Below are 21,925 nucleotides of genomic sequence, written 5' to 3' on the forward strand. Positions count from 1 at the left end.
TGAGGAACAGATGATCTCCTCCTTTGGGGATTCACCTGAGGACTGTCTGTTTTTAGTCTCCTCAGGGTTTAGAGTCTGCTCTCTATCTGTATAGAAGCTGTCAAGGGTTAAAGTCCTCTTCAATTTTTTGATCATTATGTGCTGCGCCTGTGCTCTGAGGTACCAGAGCGTGCTGAGTCACTGGGGGAGGGAGGGAGTAGGAAGGGGAAGGGAGGTGGCCAGGTCCTGAGAGACTCCAGCTGTTTGGGGTTGTATTCTTCACCCCGGTGTTTTTAGCTTCTTTGCTGGGCTGCTGGCTTGCTGCTAGGGCAAAGTATCCAATCCTGTAGCAAAGCTCTCTCCACAGAGACGGCTGCGATCACACCCCACCCCCTCTCCGGTCTGCTCGGCTGTGAGCTGCCTGCCATGCTCTCAGCTGCCTGCCCGCACCCTGCGCCAGATCCAAAACCTTCCCAGCCGTCATGCAAAAACTGACCTTTCTTGGCAAATCTCAAGGATGGCTTCTCTTGGTAACTATTTGTGGGTTTTTTTTTTTCATTCAAGCATCAATTCATAGGCTTGTAATGAATTGGATAGTGAGAGAAAAACGCGTCTCCTCTCCTCCATCTTAGCCGGAAGTCCCAAGACAGGCAACTATCAAGAGCTAGGCAACCATAAGGACAAAAATAAATGAAATTATATTAAAATGGGTCATCAGCTACTAAATTCTTGAGTAATTCTTTGCATGCTGATATTTAGATCAGATTAAAGGCTTTCAACATTTCAAATCATAGTATGTGAATTTTTGTTGCTATTTAGTTTAGCCTTCTCCTCAAACTAGAAAATTAAAGCTCTAGGAAAAGCAAATTTTTTCCTTCAATTAAAACACTTTCTATCAATTGTAATTGTGTTTAACTCTCATTTTCAACAAGAGCACACAAAATAATTTACTATATGAAGGGGGAAGCAACTATGTATATTATATTCTGTTTTTATAACATAATTATTCACATATGGATAGCTTTCTATATATTGTTCACATGATTGCATTATGTTTTAAAGTTTACTAGAATGGTTATTTTTTAAAGGAATACATTCTTTTTTTTTTTACTTTTTAGTATTATTTAGCATTTATGCTTCTTTACAGAAATGATACGGCCTTAAAAATTTGTAATCTAAAGGATAGCTCATCCTGCCTTTCTACTAGTGTCTCCTCTTCAGAGTAATAGTTTTTAATTTTATATAACAACTTGCTTTTTAAAGGGAACCTGTATAACTTCTGTGACCTTGGAATGCATAGACCAGCTTTCAGCCTAGTTACTGAAAAATGATTTCTTTGAAGTTGAATGAGGTCTGTATATTTCAATGCAACTATCTTTTAGTTCTTTAGAGTTTTTACCTCTTATTTAAAAATTTTATTATTGTAGGTATATTACAGCAACTAGGAGACACATTGTAAATATAATTTTTCATTATACTGTCCATAGGAGGTGAACAGACCTGGTCAAAGCAGATGCCTCTTGAAAATAATATGCCTTTTGTAAGCTTTTCCTGATTTTGACTGATTCCACCTCAAAAGTCATGAATCAATCTGAATACTAACATTGTTATGCAAATGTTTGCTTCCTGGCTATTTTGCCTTTACAAAGAGGCAAAGGGAAAATAATAAACCAGAAATTGTTTTATATCATAATGCTGTAATTTGCTAGCAGGATCATCCAACATTAATGCATTACTTCTGCTGAATGTTATCATAATGACTTGACACAACTGGATTGCCTACTGGATTTCCACATAAATGAAAAGAAATCAGTTCTTTGTATCCTTCAGAGGCAAAACAGAGCTTAAGTTCTTCTTAATTCAACCAAAATGTCAAATTGATAAGTTGTTAGAAAATCGTCATTTTAAATAGGAGAGAATTAAAATACATGTAAGTTATTCATATTCTTCTGGGAATACTGAAGTGGCATTCTTAGAATGTCATTTCTGGAAGTAAAACTTTTTACAATAATAGAGGGATGCCATTCAATGGCATGGATGATTTTGTTTAAGGAATGAGGACAGAAATAGGTGACAAAATACTGCATTATCCCCATCACCACCCTCCTGTTATTTTTCACTTTACTTGTTTCATAACTATACTTTAACACAAATATATTTTCCTTCATTCATTTTTGTTATGTTTGTTAATTATTTCCACTTGAATATCGTGTTGACATCTCCTTCTTCTTCCTAACTTATGTGTTTTTGTTTATTGTATGGTCATTCTTCTAGTCATGTAGGTTCAGCCAACACTTTGACAATTCATTCCTGACCTTTTCCCATTCCTTACCTTGTTTAGTTAGCTCTAATGTCTTATAGATTCTACCTCTGTGATGTTGCTTGCATCAGACCCTCCCTTTCTTTACCCCCAATTGGCAATCAGTTTAGGCTATATTATTTTTCTTCCTTGTTATACCCCTCACTTCTTGTATATCGACTCTTGGCTAATATTTCTTATACAAGAGTATGTAAAAGCTTGCAAAGGTCAAATTCCTTTGTCTAGAAGGTCATCTTTAATATGGCATCAATCTATGATCCTAACCTTTTAGGAAACATCCCTGTTACTTTCTATGTTCTTTGGACTCTACTCAACTACTTCTACTAATTATTTCCTGAGTACATCTTGTGCTTTCTCATTTGAATGCCTTTGTTCATAGGATCATATAATGCCATAGCTGGAAGTGACATTAGAGTTCATCTAGTACAATACCTTCATTTTATAGATGAGCAAACTGTAGTCCTAAGACATGCCTAAGGTTTCATATATAACAGATGGAAGAATTGAGCTTTGGATGTTGAATTCAGAATTCTTTATTATTCCTAGAGAACTCTCCTCTAGTTGTCATATATACAGTTTCTGCTTTTCAAAACGCTACCTATCTTTGTAGGCCTTGCTGAAAAGATACTCCTTTTAATAAATTTATCTTATTTTATCTTCTTCCTACCTTCTTCATGTAAAAATTCTTCATTTTACAGATGAAGAAACTGAGGTCCAGAGAAGTCAAATTTTTTCTTTGAACTTACATAGGACAGTCTTTCTCTCTTATTCACTTATTTTATTCTTTACTGTATGAATGTAGTTCATTATATACCCATATCATCTCCTTCTACTAGATTGTAAATACCTTGAGGAAAGCATGCATGCTTTATTAACTTTTTGTCTCCCATGGTACCTGACACTCTGAACTGGACAAATGTCCAGTGAATAAATCAATTAAGAAAGCTAAAAGCCTTAAAAGCTAAAACAAAAACAAAAACAAAAACAAAAGCAAAAAAACAAAAACTTGGCTTCTCCCTTCCCTGTCCCCTACTTTACTCTCAATAGAAATTATTCAAATGGAAAATGTAGCTGTTCGTAAGTTAGCATTTAATAATAAAAAAGCTCAAAAAGCAGTTATTGTTTATATTTTTTGTTAGCCTTTCCCATAGATAGCTTTCTGTTTCCTGATGATTGAATTAAAATTCTCTTCCATTCTTCTTTAGGTGCCAAACTGTGAATTGTTATTTCCTCATTTAGATAATTCCTGAACATATGTAGTCTTCCCTACATATACATATCTGCATCTAAGGATTCAGTGAGACATATAATTGTTGAAAAGGATCACTATTTTTGGTTTGATTCACAAATTTCTTCAAATGATCCAAATTACATGAAGTATTTCCAGGGCATAAGTATCCAGATTTATCAGTTACTCATTAGCCAAAGGATAACAGAGTTTTTCACCCAAATTTTAGCTCTTTATTTTGGGAGCTAACATCTAATAGATTATGATAAAGATTTCTCCCTCCAAGGATGCCCCATGGTGCTTCATGTTTGAACCACTACCTTGATACATCATGTATATTTCCCTGTGTTGTTATCTTGTAAAATATGCACTTTGTTTTGCCCATTAGATTGAAAGTTCCTTGAAAGGAGCCAACCATGGTCTTAACTTTCTTTGGCTCTGCATCAATGTTGAACGCATTGACCAATACATTTTGGGGACTTAGTGGAGTATGATTGATGAGAGCTGTGTTTGGAGAGGCAGCTTGCTATAGTGGAAAAGTTGGGTTTCAAGTCAGAAAGATTTAGTTTTAAATTCTGATTGCCATTTACTAATGTATATATTCTGGGCAAGTAACTTAACCTTCATAAACCTCTATTTTTTTCATCTGTAAAAAAATGGGGATGATATTTTTATGCCTTGCAGATAGTCAAGGAAGACTTGAAGCAAAGCTGAGGCTTTGCACTTGACCTTGAAGCAAGTCTAAAGTTTAGATATAGAGAACTGTAAAGTCATCCTAGAGAGGAAGGATATAAATGTAGTGCGGATTGTACAAGATGTTTTCTGGGTTAGTGAGTGCCTTGACCATTGTGATTAGTTCAGAGCAGATGTATCAAATGTGGCCTGCTGGCTGCATGTCCTTAACAGTTCTCCTTGCAATCTAAACCAAATTAAAATGTAATCAGGAAACATTTAACAAAAGAAAAAAAAATACAATAAAATGTAGATAAAATAGCATGTTTTTTAAAAGTCAATATTCAGTCTATAGGAATCCTTATGGATGGCCTAGTAGACCCTATTTCTATTTGGGTTCATCAATCACAGAGGTCCTCAAACTTTTTAAATAGGGGGCCAGTTCATTATCCCTCAGACTGTTGGAGGGCCGGACTATAGTAAAAACAAAAACTTTGTTTTGTGGGCCTTTAAATAAAGAAACTTCATAGCCCTGGGTGAGGGGGATAAACATTCTCAGCTGCTCCATCTGGCCTGTAAGCGGTAATTTGAAGACCCCTGGAATCTGATTTGTATTTGAAATCAGAAACTTTGCAACTTGCTAACTATATTAGGATGTTAGGAAAAATAGCTTTTCCTGGACTTCAGTTTTCTCATTTTTTAAATGAAGGAATTGTACTAAAAGATCTTTAAGGACTCTTCCATTTCTAACTCTATGAACCTGGGGTTATAGTGTCTATGGAATATCAGATTAAGGAATTCATCTTGTTTCTATTTTTTGTCGTTCATTGATATTCTGCAATATTCATATCACATAGTTTAGTTAAACTTTCTGCAAGTCAACAGAGAACTATTTTGTTTCCAGTTTTTTGTTACATAATAGTATTGATATGTGTGTATGTGTGTGTATTTGTATAAATTAGAGCTCTCTCGCTGTCTTTGATATATGTGTGTGTGTGTGTGTATACATACATTGATCTGTATTCCCAATTTGAACAGCTTCTACTTTTTTAAATTAAAGTTTTTTTATTTTTCAAAGCATATGCATGGACAATTCTTCAACATTAGCCCTTACAAAACCCTGTGTTCCAATTTCCCACCCCTTCCCCCATGCTCTTCCCTAGATGGCAAGTAATCCAATATATGTTAAACATGGTAGACATGGTAAACATGTTAAATCCAATATAGGCATACATATTTAAACAATTATTGTGCCACACAAGAGAAAAAAGTGAAGCAAAATAAAATGCAAGCTACCAACAACAAAAAGAGTGAAAATGCGATATTTGAACTACATTCAGTGCCCACAGTGCACCAGTTCTCTGGGTGTAGATAGCTCTCTTCATTACTGAACAGTTGGAACTGGTTTGAATAATCTTGTTAAAGAGAGCCATATCCATCACAATTGATCATTGTATAATCTTCTTGTTGCAGTGTATAATGATCCTGGTTCTGCTCATTTTACTTAGCATTACTTCATGTAAGTCTCTCCAAGCCTCTCTGAAATTATCTTGTTGGTCATTTCTTATAGAACAATAATATTCCATAATATTCTATACCATAATTTATTCAGCCATTCTCCAATTGATGGGCATTCATTCAGTTTCCAGTTTCTTGCCACTACAAAAAGGGCTGCTACAAACATTTTTGCATATGTGGGTTCCTTTTTCTCCTTTAAGATCTCTTTGGAATATAAGCCCAGTTTTGATAACTTTTTGAGCATAGTTCCAAATTGTTCTCCAGAATGATTGGATGAACCATGGTTGGATGAATGGTGTGAATGCACAGTTCCACAACAATGTATCAGTGTCCCAGTTTTCCCAATCTCCTTCAACTACATCATTATCTTTTCCTATCATCTTAGACAATCTGAAAAGTGTGTAGTGGTATCTCAGAGTTGTCTTAATTTGCATTTCTCTGTTCAATAGGGATTTAGAGCACCTTTTCATATGACTAGAAATAGTTAAAATTTCTTCATCTGAAAATTGTCCATATCCCTCGATCATTTATCAATTGGAGAATGGCTTGAATTCTTATAAATTTGGGTCTATTCTCTATATTGAATGGCTTTTTAATAGATGTTTCAAGAGATCCTTTTGAATTGAGATACTCCTCACACAAATGGATTAGTGGAAGAGACAAATGTTACTTTAATTTGCCCTTATCATAACTTTATTCCCTTGAGAACCCTTTTACTACTCAATAACTAAAAATAAAAATGCCTTAATAAACATCTAATAATTAGGTTAGCTTATAAATTATATCTTCATAAATAAGAGTAAAAGATTAATTAGAAGAGGACCAACATAAGAGAAAAGCAAAAAGAAAAAGAATATTGCAAATTGTGGCACCTGTGATCTGTTTTTGTAACAAAGAATAGAAAAGGAGGGAAAGCAATTCCATAAAACTAATCATCTGGTTTAATGAGCCTGACAGCATATGCAATATTCTGTACCCATAATGCCCCACTTCTGCAAAGAAAGGAGGGACATACACTTTTTCATCTCTTAATAAGAGACAAACTTAGTTAGGCATTATAATTATTCAATATTCAGTTTTTCTTATTTCCATTCTCATTTTTGTGGTTTTTACACTTTTATATTCTTTTTATGATTCTACCTATTTCACTTTGCTTTCATTTATAGAAATCTTCCCATACCTCTGTGAATTCTTCATATATATATATATGCGAATTGCCAAATATTAAGCAAATGTTTTTTATATACTCTATGCCTAATCCTAATTCTGTTATATTCATATTCCATACTTTCATACCATTCTTAATAATTTTCATCAGCATTTTAAAATCGTATTAAATTAAAGATATATTTATAGTTATTTTTATATCAACATGATACTATATATGGAGGGGGGCATATTGAGAGAAGCATAAAGACTTTGTTTTATTAGTAAATAAAAATATTTGTTATGGTATTTGTCATTACTTTTTTAAACCATTAGTAAAGGGGTAATTATCATTTGATTAAAACTTAGTAACATTCAAAATGCTTTCTTTGAAGTTTAATATTTTATTTTTCCTACTTACATTTTTACTTTTGTTTTTTTCAAAACTCTGAGTTCCAAATTCTCTCTCACCTTCCTCTTTTACTGAGGCAAAAAATGAGTCAAGGTATAAGAAAAAACTAGTTATTTTCCATTATTTGACAAAGTGATTCTAATATTTTTGGTGGTGATATTTTTATTTTGTGATTTTTTTGTCTATGTATTGCTCCGGGTTATGAATTTATTCTAACTGAGACAAAGACTGTCCTGAAGAATTTTTATTGTTGGAAAAAATGCATTACATATGAAATATGCTTTCTTGTTGCTTAGGTATTTTAGTTTAGTTCAAAAAAAGAAGAACTTTGCACATCTAGTAAAAATGTTTGTTTTAGAAGCAGAAGTACCTAATGCATCTGTAACTCAAGCCATAAAAACCATGGTTGATTTTTTTCCCCCTTTTACTTATAGGTTCCTTGGTGTAACTCAATTTTCTCCGACACATGCAAGAAAAGCCTTTCCCTGTTTTGATGAACCCATCTACAAGGCGACTTTCAAAATCAGTATTAAGCATCAAGCCACATATTTGTCTTTATCTAATATGCCGGTAGAAACTTCAGTTTTTGAGGAAGATGGATGGGTTACGGATCACTTTTCACAGACTCCACTCATGTCCACCTATTACTTAGCCTGGGCTGTGTGCAACTTCACCTTTCGGGAGATGGTTACGAAGAGTGGAGTCATAGTAAGTATTTTCACTTGGTCAGAGTTACTATCTTACTTTTGAGATGTGATTTTGGAATCATTCACTCATTTGCCTCTTTTCCATTAGGAGCCTCTATTTATTTGCCTCTCAAATGAGATAATATTTGTGAAGTGCTTAGCAAAGTGTCTGGCTCAGAATAAGTGCTTAATAAATCTTTGTTCCATTCCCCTCACATACTACCCCAACTTCTAAGGAATAGAAATTCTTATTTCAGAAGGAAAGAAAATCTCCCAGTAAATCTTGAATGTGCTGAAATACAGTGTGAGGTACTAGGACGTTTAAGAATCCAGGAATTATTCTATTTCAACCTGGGCTACTAGCACTTCTATATCTAGATGGTCTGGGAAATTTTAACAATGAGCTTTTATGTATAAATATATGCATTAAATTCCATTCAAGTAAATTCAGTAAACATTGTATGCAAGTTGCCTTGCCAAACACTTAATGCAGGGAAACTATTTTTGTCCTCCAAGTATAAAAGTCCTGTCCATACCAACACATATTTGTTTGAACTTCAGGGAAAAACTGGCATGTGGATTGGTAACAGTGACTGTTATTTTTAAATACAAAGTGGACAACAGTTGTGGTCAAATTCATTATCTCTGGTTTCTCTTAATTTAGGATACTATGGAAATTATTAGATATGTCTGTCTATAGACTACACTGAAGTGAAAACAAAAAGAGCAAACTGTGAATTTGTCTGATATGGAATTATTAAATTGGTGTCCTAATTGCTGTGTAGAGTGTTTGTAGAGGAATAACTGGCCTTTTTTTTTTCCATAGAGTTATAGTGTAATTATTTGCAATGTCAGATTCCTTCTTTGGTATTTGTTGATCCTTCCAGTGGACATTTCAATGCTTGTACTCATTGGACCATGCCCAGAGAAGGGAATCAGTACAACTGATTACCATAGTATGTTATCAGCTAGAAGAGGGATGAGGAAATGCAATTTCATTTCCTAAGCTAGTTTCTTCAAAGTGTGACTATGTCTTCAGTCTCACACAATTATGCCTGTTTCTAAATGACCTTAAATTTAAATTTTATTTAAAATGAGAAACACTATAATTATTTTATGTGATTTTTTCCTATAATCACTCATCATTAATATTTAATATAATTAATAAATATTTTAAGCTTCTATTCAATGTTTTATAATATATATAAATATATTATATATTTATGTAATATAAGTATATATATATATACATAATTTACTATATAACATTCAAAGATTAAATGGAAAAAAATTGCAGATTCTATAATTTTGGAGAATTTTTAGAAAGGTGAGTGTATATGCTGTAATGTAATATATTGTTATGGGCCAGAACTCTGAGCTTGAAACAAGGAACTAAGTCAGTGGAATTGATGGGACAATGCTTGTCTAGTTTAGCATGGTATGATTGATTTAATCTTACAACAAATAATGGTTTCCTAGTGATATAAGGATTAGTTTATATTCAGTGTAGAGGATATAAGCTAGGAGCCTCAGCCAGGATTCATTCAGAGAGATTCAGAAGGCAGAGAAGACAGGTGGAAGCTCAAGCTCTCAGAACCAAGGAGAGAGATAGGCCTTTAAGAAAGCTACCCAGGCCCCAGGAAAGGAGACAAAACTTTGAAAAAGATAATAAAGAATTTAGACTTTAACACCTGGCTCTTCTCATGGTGATTACGTGGACTGAAACAAAGGCTGCCCAGAGACCCCCAAAGAAACTGAACAAGAGAACTTTACATTTTGGCCCAAGAATCTCATTCTAAATATCACCAGGCTACTCAAGCTTTATGTTTACAATTTGGGATAACAAAAGAGGAAGCTAGGAGCATAATAAAAGCCTACACAGCTTGCCTTCCTTTCCACGCTCCTAGGCTCCCTCCAGGGAAGAACCCTGTTGTTTGAGATCCAATGAAATCTGGCAAATGGATGTAACCCATTATAAATCTTTTGGCTGTCTGTCTTTTATCCATTTTCCAATACCAGAAGCCAAAGAGACAGTCCAAGTGGTCACTGAATTCCTTATACAAGTTTTTGCAATTTTGGGTGTGCCACAAGCAATAAAAACAAATAATGCACCTGCATATACTTCTAAACAGTTTATACACTTTTGTGCCCAGTATCAGATTTTACACACCACTGGCATGCCTTTAAACTCTCAAGGACAGGCAATTACTAAAACAAAAGAATAGGGGAGCCACAGGTAACCCTAGAGAACTTCTAAATTTAGTTCTCCATACCATTAATTTTTAAATTTTTGATAAAGATGCATTGGCTCTGGCAGACAGGTTATATAACCTACCAGAAAGGCAATGTCCAGTGTGAGCAGGTCCACTATCTTTAGATAATTGCCAGGTGATGTAGAGAGATCTAGAAAGTGCAGAATGGAAGAGACCAGATAGGTTAACTGCTCTGCTTGGGAGAAAGGGTTTGCTTGAATTTCTACAGATGGGTGCCAATGAGCACTTGAAGAGAGACAGAAAAAGAGAAAAAAAAAACCTCAAAACAAAGGAGAAGACCTAAGAAACATCTGACACTGAAAGAACATGGCTGATAATGAGATTGTTACAGAACTTTAAAACCATAAGGAATCATTGGATTCTCTGAGATATGATAAGACTGATTCAGGACTTCAAAACTTGCAGGAATCATTGGATTCCCTATACACATGAAGTAATAGACAATAGATTGGTTTTGGACTATTTCTAGGACTTATAGATATACATAATTCCTCATGTTGATTCATCTTATTTGTTATATCACTACTAGCCTGTGTTATATTGCTATGTGCTTATGTAATTATGTATAATACCTCCCATGTTGATGGATTTATGTATACCTGTTTCAAAGGAGACCCTTCAGAAACCCACTAATCTGGTTTGATTTCTCATTTCCCTTTGGTGTTTTCATCTCCCTTCCTGAGATGTCAAGGAGGGTGTGATCACCTCCTTTTATGGTGCTTTTGCCCCTTTTTTGAGGAATCAGTGAAGGCGTCATCACTTCCTTTTTGGGGTTCTCACCTCCTTGAGAAGTCAGGGAGAGATGATCCCCTATGTTCTAAAAACAAAAGAAAGTGGGAGATGTTATGGGCCAGAACTCTGAATTTGAAACAAGGAACTAAGTCAATGGAATTGATGGGACAATGCTTATCTGGTTTAGCATAGTTCAGTATGATTGATTTAATCTTACAACAAATAATGGTTTCCTAGTGATATAATGATTGGTTTATACTCCGTGTAGAGGATATAAGCTAGGAGCCTCAGCCAGGATTCATTCAGAGAGATTCAGAGAGCAGAGAAGACAGGTGGAAGCTCAAGCTCTTGGAACTAAGGAGAGAGATAGGCCTTTAAGAAAGCTACCTAGGCTCCAGGAAAGAAGACAAGACTTTGAAAGAGATAATAAAGGATTTGGACTTTAATGCCTGGCTGTTCTCGTGGTGATTACACAGACTGAAATGAAGACTGCCCAGAGACCTCCAAAGAAACTGGACGAGAGAACTTTACTATACGAGAGAACTTTACTATATATACACTTTATAATGAATTTTATATTTTATCACAAGAAACATACCAGTATCATTTGTGGGAAAATATACTGAATAGTAACCTTGGAAAGAATCTTTAAGAACAACTAATCCAAACCTCATCTTTTTTTAAATTACTGAAGTGAAGTTTTAGAGAAATGATTTACTGGAAATAACACAGCCAATAAGCATTTATTAAATTTATTTATTAATTACATGTCTACTAGGTATTTGATAGGGGGCACATTAGATAAAGCACCAGACCTGGAGTCAAGAGGACCTAAATTCAAATTTGGCTTCAGACACTCACTAGCTCTGTGACCTTAGATAAGTCACTTAATTCTGCTTACCTCAGTTTCTTCATCTGTAAAATGCATTGGGAAAGGAAATTGCAAACCACTCTAGCTTCCTTGCCTAGAAAATCTCATATGGAATCACGAAGAGTCAGACATCACTGACATGATTGAATAATGACAAAAATATATGAGGTATTGTGCTAAGTGCTGAGGATACAATGAAGGGTAAAGACAACCCTACTCTCAAGGAGCTTACTTTTTAATGGAAGGGACAACATGTAAAATTATTCCTACAGGATATATATACAGAGTAAATGGGATTAGCAATAGGGGAGACACTAGTAAGATGGAAAGATAAGGAAAGGCTCCTGCAGAAGATAGGGCTTAAGCTGCCTAGAAATTAGGGAAGCTAGAGGTGGAAGAGAGAAGGGAGAACATTTAAGGTAGAAGAAGGCCTGGAGTCTAGAGAGGAAATATCAAGTGTATAGAACATCTAGAAGACCTTTGTTGAATCCTAGAGGACATCTGTGGATTAAAGTATATGAAGAAAGGGTCCAGATTGTGCAGAGCTTTAAAATCCTGGCCGAGGATTTTATGTTGTATATTGAAGATAATTAGAATTTATTAAATAGGGAGGATGTATGCTTTAGGAAAATATATTTTTTTAAATTACATAGTGATTACATGGTAAGAGTCAGAATTAAAACCCATATCTCCTGGCTCCCAATGCATTCTTCTTTTTCCCTTTTTTTTTTTTAAACTTATAAAGGTCACTCAATTCTCTCTTCCCTCCCTCAAATATTATCCTTTCTCTCTCTCTCTTACTCTTACTATTTCTTCTTATTAGTGGATATTAAGGGTGTTACTAACAGATCCCCTTCATAGTTGGGAGAAATAGAGGTTAAAGGTAGTATTGAGACTTGACTACCACATGGAACTCAAGTGAGAATATCTGGGGCATTTGTTTAGCTGTTCAGATGCCATATCTCTAATAGTTCTAATAGATCCAGAGTTCAGTTCCCAAACTCTGGAAAACTTCAGTTCCCAAGGCTGGGAAGGCATGAATTATTATTATTATTATTAATTTATTTTTGCATTTGGGATTAAGCGACTTGTCCATGGTCACACTAGTAAGTGTTGAGGCACACACATGTTGCTGCATGTTATTTCCCTTATTAGAAAGAAAGCTTCTTGACAGAAGAACTATCTTCTGCCTTTCTTTGTATCCTCAGAACTTAGCTCAATGCCTAGCACATAGTAGGCACTTAGTAAAGGTTTATTGAGTGATTGAAGTGGACTGAGGACTGGACTTGGACTTTGGACAAGTCATTTGAGTTCTCTTGCTCTCACTTTGTTTATAAGAAAATGTGTGGGTTGAAGTTGATGGCCTCTAAGGTCTCTTTAAACACTAAATCTGTAAATATAAAGTAGCACATGGAAAACACTAAATGGGTAGTATAAATGATAAGTTCACAAGAGGTCACTGTGGACCTAAGTAGCTATGATTTTCTAAGGGTCCTCAAGGGAACACTAGGGATTAGATAAATGGAATATTTTAAACAAAAATATTTTAGACAAGGGAACATAGATGATAAATTGGAAAAGGAAAAAATTTCAGATTTTTTTCCAGTGGGTTGTCTAGTTTGGCCAGAGCTTAGAACTCAAATCAATTGATCAATCAAGCAACTCATATATTTGTTAAATATCAACTATTAAATACTTACTGTGTACCAAGCACTGTGCTAGTTCCTGGGAGAATATAAAAAGTTAAATAGTAGCAATAGAGTGGGAATCAAGAAAAGTTTCATATAAAAGAGGGTGTTTATGCATCATTTTAAAGAAGGAGAGGAATTTGGTGAGCAAAAGCAGAGAGAAGAGCAGTTTGGATGGATGGCAGATTGTGGGAGGGGGAATGATGCCAATGGGTATAGCATGTATTGGTACAGGGAAAGTGATGTTTTAGGCAGATTAACACTGGCAGCAGTGTTTACCTATCTATGTACATAATCTTCAAAGAATTTAAGGTGCAAAATAGCATTTCTTTAGCACTTTGCAAACCCCAAAGCACAATATAAATGTTAGCTATTTCTATTAGGGTAGAGAATATGTAATTTTTTTCAATAGTATTTTATTTTTCCAAATACATGTAAAGACAATATTCAACATTAATTTCTGTAAAATTTTGTGTTCTAAATTTTTTCTCTCTACTTTTTCACTCCCCTCCTCCTTAAGATAGCAGGCAATCTTATATAGAGCATGCATTTATTAAACACTTATTATATCTTAAGCACTGTTATAAGTACTTTACCAACATTATCTCACTCCATCCTCTCCATGGTCCTATGATGATGCTCTTAGAACGACCATTTGATAGATGAGGAAAAAGGGAGGATAAGTGACTTGTGTAGGGTCACACAACTACTAAGTGTCTTCTGATGGATTTGAATTTGAGTCTTCCTAATTCTAGATCTAGTGCTCTAACTACTGCCCATCATCTATGAATCACAGAGAAGGAAAAGATATAGTAAGAAAAGAGTTGGAATGCTATTTCCTTGAGATCTTTAAATTTCTCTAGGGAAAATCCAAGTCCTGTTTGTCTAAAAGGGCAAGGTTCATTTGCAGGGCCTGTAAATTACCTATCTACTTTATGAATTAAATTGACCAATGCCTAAATAAAAGTAACATTGTAGAAATGATAGAATTGCCTTCAGGGAGCCATATTTTCTAATAGAAAAACACACTGATGGACAGGTATAAAATTCATTGTTAATTGAAGAGAAGGTACCTTAAAAGCTTATATTTCCTGTTATGTTTTCCACTTTTAGCAGGACTAACATATGTAAATTAGATGAAAATACACTGTTAAGTAATCTGCAATTTCTTGTCTGCTGCCCACTAGATTTTATAGCAAAGATGACAAAAACAAAGGTGAAAGGCAATAAAGCAAAAAAGAAAATCAAGCCGTATAAGGTATGGGCATGGTACATCCTCAGAATGCTTAGGACTACCTTTGTCTTTATATTTTGTGAGATACTTTATGAAACTGGGAGATTTCAGTCAACTCTGTTCCTCCCTTTGTATACATAAGGGAGAGGATTCTAGCCATGTGCACCTGAGGGTGTCTTCCCTTCCAGCCAGAATTATGTCTGGCTTCAGGGAGAAAAAGGGCCTCTTTCTAACAGCTTGTGTTTTCACAGTACTAGCTGTTAGAATTGGTACCACCTGGAACCCCTCATAGGTGTCATCCTCAACCTAACTGCCCCCTTTGCTCTAGATATAGTTCAGGTAAACCTAGAAATCACTGGTCCCACTTGGACTAATGATCTAGCAAAATGTGTTCTCTTTTCTCCTTACTCTTTCTTACTTATCTTTTGTTTTACATTCCTTTGACTTTTGTGTTTGTGTGTTTGTGTGCTGTCACCCCTTACTTCCTTGTCTTTTCCACATCAAATAATCTTAGGGCCTGCATTAAATCCTCTTTTTTTTCCACTTCACAATATGAGATGTGAAACATTGTATATACCAAAAACAATTTAGATGGTAGTTTGTATTACCAGTTGATTTTTGTAAGTAATCTCTTCTTTCAGGATATAATTAAGAATTCAAAGGTAAAATTAATATTGAACAACAACACATCCAAATTTGAGAGTTCTGGTTTCCTTTTACTGGTGGATAGATAGTTCTTAGGAGAACAGAGTATTAAGAAGTTGAGACTATGTTGCTGTTGCTGATATCACTGATGATAGAAAAATTATCTGAAAATATTGGAAATAGAATCAATGTCTGAGTTCCCAGCTTTATCCCTAATGAGTCTCACTCAGTATCACCAACAAAAAAAAATATTTCTTGTACTTTTCTGATATTTGCTCTGTAACACTGATCTGAAGTATGCAAGAAAAGGAATCATATGGGGGAGTCAGTAGTCTTTTAGATGGTCAGATTCAAATAGGAATCCCTGAAGGCTGCATATTGACTTAGAAAACCACAAATTAACATCATATAGTCTCTATTGTGTTGTGTTTTTATTTATCTTGTTAAGCATTTCTTACATTTTAATCTTGTTTAACCTATATTGATGGCTATGAGCTTGATTGCTTTGTTGTGGTGGATACCAGTGCCAGATATGGAATTAGGAAGTATGAGTTCAAATCAGCCTTATCAGACTATCCTTCTGACTCTACATAAGTCACTAAAATATTGTCTGCCTTAATTTTCTCACCTTCAAATGGGAATGATTATAATACCTATCTCCCAGAACTTGTAATGTTCTTCTTTAAAATATAATGTTCTCTGGGAGCAGGTTTCTTAGGGGGGCTTCTGGAGGCAGCCAGTAATCACCACAAGTGCAGCCAGGAGTTAAAGTCCAAATCCTTTATTGTTTCCTTTTAAGTCTTGTCTCCTTCCTGGGGCCCAGTTAGCTTTCTTAGAGGATTATCTCTCTCCTTGGTTCCGAGAGCTCTTGCCAAGTATCCTTTGCTTCTGCCAGCTTCAGCCTTCAGCCAGCACAAAGGTGGAAAATGGAATGAATCTGTCTCTGCCTCCAAGAGTGGGCTTGTCTCTTGGTGGGCTTGTCCTTTAGTGAGCTCCTCCTTAAATATGCTCTCTTAAAGGTGTGAATCTTGTGGAACTCTAATAAGTACTAAGTACATTAGTGAACTAGAGAACTGTTAAGTACCATGCTAAATTAGATAATTATTGTCTCTATCAATTCCAGTGACTTACCACCTTGTAAGAATCCTAACAATAACTATCATCATTCTTATAATCCTCTTATCAAGTCTTTGCTTATATTTAATATATTGCAAAAGCTGTGCTTTGCCTTTTTTTTTTAATCACCTGCAGAATAGGTACTTGGTGAATGCTAACTGACTGAACTGAATTTGAGTCTCATGTCAACTATTCAACTGTGTGATGTTGTATAGTCACTAGACCTTAGTTAGCCTCAGTTTTCTTTTAAGTAGTGGAAAATTAGAAAGTATAGCGTCTTCAGGGAGAACTGTTATCTCTGGTGTGTGAGCTTACTGAGCCCTATTTTGGGCTGATTGCTCATCCACCTTTGGTGTCCACTTACACCCCATTCTCACCTGTGGCTCCAAGAAGCTGTAGCTTGCACAATGGTCACACCCCAATAAAATTCTTAGCAGGTGGACTAAATTAGGTTAAGGTAAAAGAATGGGCTTCAAACCCATCAGTGAGTTAGGGGATGAGAAAAATTTGTTCCAATCATGATTGAACCCAGATTCTATGGAGTACTTAGAGCTTGGTTGACATCAAAGATACCACTACATCCTGAGCCATCTCCAGTTATTTTGACTTTTGTCTTGCCACTAGACTTTGATGACTCTGAAAGAGAAAATAAGCTGACAATTTTGCACAACGCTTCCTTATTTCCAATTCAGGTACAAGTCAAGCCACCATCCTGTGATTTCATTGATCCTATTCTAAAAATAAGGATTAATAGCAATGAGAAATTTAACTAGATGACCCCATATGGACCTCTCTAGCTTTGAATCTTGTCTTCTTTTTATATTATGGTCAAAGAAATCACATGCAGATACCATGAGTACAAAATTTAACTTGAATTTACTTATGGTAAAAGATCAGGAAGTAATAGGGTTTAAGGAAAAAGAGTAAGAATTGAATAGAAGATCATAGATAAGTAGCTGAAAGTAGGTGACTCCATATTTGAGATATATAAAATTCTATCCAAAACAAGCTATCAAAAATCAAACCCAAACCCAAACCTTTGAATATATGTGCTTGGAAACATATAACAGGAAAAAATACCAAACCAAACAATAGCAAAGAAAAAAACGACCACTTTAGAGACTCTAGTTGTTATTTATGTTAATAAGATTAATATAAGAATGGATCAATAGTGTCATAATGTTGTAAATACCAACCAGGATATCTGACTGGGAGACTTCAGTGTTTTTTTTTTTAATGATACTTTCAGGAAGTAAACAGGAAACACCATGTAATTAAGAAAAACTTAGTATTTAAATTGATAAATCAGGATATTCATTGTGGAAACAGACTTTAGAGTATAATTGATATGGGCTGTCCTTAATCAATACCACTTACTTAATGTTTCTCTTTTTCCTTATGCATCCAGATGGCAGAATAGAAACTCATTAAATTTGTGGGGCTCTGCAGCACTCTGATTAGGCTTAATTTGTGGAAGAACTAGTGAATGTCAAAACAAGCAATTGTCTATGGGGCCTGTTCAAATGTATTAAACTGTGATTCCCCACCATATTTCCATAAGGTGCAATGAGTCACCAATGAACTGCAAAGGTTGAAGAAAATGAGAATGATGATAAAGAAAACTGTTAAGAGAATAGGTTAGAGAGTATCATGAAAGAGTTCAATAACATTTATTATCTTAGATTAGAGAGGGAAGGCAAGCTGCTATTCTTTAATGATTTTGATCAATTAGTCAGCAAGACACAGCATGGTATAATGGAAAGATAATTTTTTTTTTTTAAATTCAGAGTATCTGGATTTGAATCTTGTTTTTGTCATTGACTGTGTTCCCTTTCATAAATAATTTATTTAACATCTCTGGGCCTTAGTTTTCTCATGTGAAAAAATTGGTGTTAGGCTAAATGATTTTGTAACTCTATATATGATCCTGAGTATTATATGTCTACTAATGTCTTAACACTGTGCTAAATGCTATGGGATAGATTAAACAAGTATAACATGGGTTCCTTCTTCTGAAAAAAATGGACATAATAGTATTTCTCCGTTTACTTCATTTTTTAAGGAACAAAAGAGATAACATGTGAAATACTTTGTAAACTATAAAGTTAAATGTAAGCTGTTATTATTTGTAAACCAGATTAAATATCCATATATTCTATTCCATCTGAATCAGGAAACACTGAAGTGAAGTGTCATAAGTAGTGTGATTAAATAATACACTTCAGAATTTAAAAAAAAAGTATAAGCTGGGGTCTTCAAGAGTCTCTTTGCATTTAAAAACTAAGCAAGCAGGTCCAGTTGGCATCCACAGTCTTAGCCATTTTGTCCAACCTTCATCCAAAAGGAATCTTTGTCATAATATACTGCACCGTTTGTTCATCTACTCTCTGCTTAGAGACTCCTCCCAGAGAAGACCATTTTACTTTTGGACAACAGCTTGTTAGTTTTCCTGATATCAAGCCTAAATCTGTAGCTTTCATGCAAGACAAAAAAACCTACTTCCATCCTAGATTAGTTTAAATTCTGCATTGGAATGAATGGAGTACCTATTACATTTTTACTATGTGCAAATCTCTGTGCAAAGTTATGGCACTGCAGATAGAAAGGTAAAATATTTCCTCTTCTCAGAAAGCTCACAGTCTAATGTGGGAGATAAAATTTTAGTTACAAATCAGATGGAAAGTCCTATGGTTCTTAGGATGCAGCAGCAAAGCAGATAGTAATGCTGCTGCATTAATGTCTTTTCTATTGACAAAAACAAATCTGTTTCTGATATTGAATTATTCATTTGACAGTATCAAAAACTTTGGAGATAAGAACTTTCTTTTTTGGGTCTTCAATAGATGTGAATATAGCATTTGCCGAAAGATTACTGGACTCTCTCTCTCTACAAGAGATATTTCTCAGGATGATGACTGCGGGTACTTGGATGTAGCAGGTACTGCTAATTCAAAAGTTTTTGGGTTCAGGATTCTAGGTTTTCTTCCTTAGTCTGAAGGGAAGTTGTGGCCAAAGTCATGGTGATGTTTTGACTTGTCCAGGTTTGCTTGCCTGTTCTGTGAGTGGCAATTAGTTGGCAGTTGTTGGGGCTGTATTGCTTCCATGATAAAAGCTATAAAATTGGGATGGAAGCAGGTCCAGTGATCTGGGAGCTGCTACCACTCTTGTGCCTATCTGTCTTTTGGTGGTAGTTGATCAATAGTTGTTGCTGGTGCTGAAAGGTGAGCCCTTTCTCCACAATCCTTTTTTTCCCCTCTCACTAATGGTTATAGAGGCTAGACTGATAGCAGATATGGTATTTTGGGGGCCACTGTTATTCCCAAGGAATCTTGGGTTCAGTGTTCTGTGCATAAGGATCCAAAGGGATATGCTCATCAAGGTGGTTTGACTTCCTAGGTACATAATGCCTTCTCTATCCCCTTCAGAATGCCCTGATGGCTAATCTCATCATTGCAATGTTGATTTTTATTAGATTTTATATCAGGGGATGACTTTTTTTGTCACCATCTTCTAATCCTGTTTGGGACTTAAATCCTCTTCTCTACAGACTATAGGCTTTGTGATTATAGATTATATTTGAAATGATAAGAAAAACACATTAAATAATCTTAAACAATACAGAATAGTATTTGATTAAGGGCTAACATAGTTTTAATTCTAAGTATTATAGATATTCAGAGGAGAATATAAAAAGGGATTTGACTAGTCAGAAAATCCTTATGATGAAGGTAGAGAGTGAGTTAGGTCGTAGAAGTTGGGTAATAACTGCAGTAATAATATGTGACATTTATATAGCCATTTACTGTTTTCAAAATACTTTCTATATATTATATCATTAAATAATCAAAATTTGTGAAGAATCATTAGTCTTTTTTTAAAGTTGTATTGCTGTGTTTTGTTTTTATATTACCAGTATTTACAGGTTGCTTCCATTTCTTCTGAGGGATCTTTTAAAAAAGTAAGACAATTAAGTCAAATTATTGATAAAATAATGTTATCTAAAAATATACTTCTAATGTATGTGACTTTCTACATCCCCCTTTTTTACTTAAAAATAATGAAAATTTATTCTCTCTCCCACTCTCACTCCAATGGGGAAAAATGAAAATTCAAATTTTTCTTATAACAAATATAGTTAAGCAAAACTAATACCCTCATTGACTACATATAAATAAGGATCTATTTGTGTGCATCTTTTTTTCTTTTCTTTCCTCCCTCCCTCCCTCTTTTCTTTCCTTTCTTTCTTCTTTCTATACATCCATCTATCCATCCAATCTATGTTTCATTCTGTATCCTAAATTCCTCAAGTCTTTGTCTTGAATATTATGTTTCATAATTGGTTTTCATGGAATCATAATGGGCCTTATATTGATCAATGATTCTTGAAAGAACACACTAATGGAGATGAGTGATCAATTCTTTCTAGAACAGAGGCTCTTAATATGAGGTTAACAGTCTTCTAAAAGATCCATCGATAATTTTCATTGGGTCCATGAACTTAGAAGGGAAAAATTACATATTTATCTCAATATTCTCTTTTAATCTGATGTACTTTACTTCATGCATTCAAAAACATTATTAAGAGGAGTTTATACGTTTCACCAGACTACCAAAAAGGTGTGTGACCTTAAGAATCCCTACTCTGGAAGGCAACATTAATACTATTACATTGAAAATCATTAAGAAAATGCTATTGTTTTTCTTAAAGTAGTATTAAGCAATGAAACATAATGGAAGTGATTAGACTCTCTTTCCTTATCTCTGTGTAGGATGGAGATAATAATTTTATGTAGGAGCAAAATTTCTAGAAGGTGAATAGTTATATACTTTAAGCATTCAGGAGATAAAGGAGGATGTGTTCACTTCTAGGATGTGTATTGGAGGAGGAATTTAGTGGAGGCAGCATTTCATTTCATTTTAGAAGTCATTAGGAAGCGTTGCCACATAGACTTTTGTGCAAACAGAACAGGAGCTTAGGTGTTTACTGAGTAGGACTGATTGATTCAGAGTATTGGAGTGAGAACATTAAAAGAATCAAGCAGCACACAAAGCTTACAAAAATGATAATAATATTAATAATAATATTAAAAAGCAACAAAGATGTGAAATATGAATTGTATGCATAAATAAAAATTAGTGTAATAAAAAATGAGCAAGACAAATAAGACCACAAAGACAATACATTTTTTGAAAAATGGTATAAAGCAACTGACTTAGTTGAAGTACCAGAAGTGATAAGAAACAGAAAAAAAATTCATGATACCAAGAGGCATCAAGCAAAGAGATAAAATATCCAAAAAAGTTAACCATGAATTGAGAATTGTGAGAAAGTTATATAACTGAACAGAAGAGTATGAAGCAATTAAAAAATAATTATATCAGAGAAATTATACAAAATTAAATGG

The 21,925-nt window shown here is 34.5% G+C and overlaps 1 protein-coding gene across 1 annotated transcript in view; it reads left to right on the top strand.

Annotated features, from left to right (window-relative positions):
- Window positions 1-21,925, top strand: part of TRHDE (thyrotropin releasing hormone degrading enzyme) — a 621,602-nt gene that overhangs the window by 19,351 nt on the left and 580,326 nt on the right. The window contains exon 2 of the mRNA XM_051961259.1: window positions 7,710-7,983. Within this exon, the coding sequence (XP_051817219.1) occupies window positions 7,710-7,983 (274 nt within the window). The remainder of the gene's footprint in view (window positions 1-7,709; window positions 7,984-21,925) is intronic.

This window comes from Antechinus flavipes, chromosome 5 (genome assembly GCF_016432865.1).
Source record: "Antechinus flavipes isolate AdamAnt ecotype Samford, QLD, Australia chromosome 5, AdamAnt_v2, whole genome shotgun sequence".
Taxonomy (NCBI): domain Eukaryota; kingdom Metazoa; phylum Chordata; class Mammalia; order Dasyuromorphia; family Dasyuridae; genus Antechinus; species Antechinus flavipes.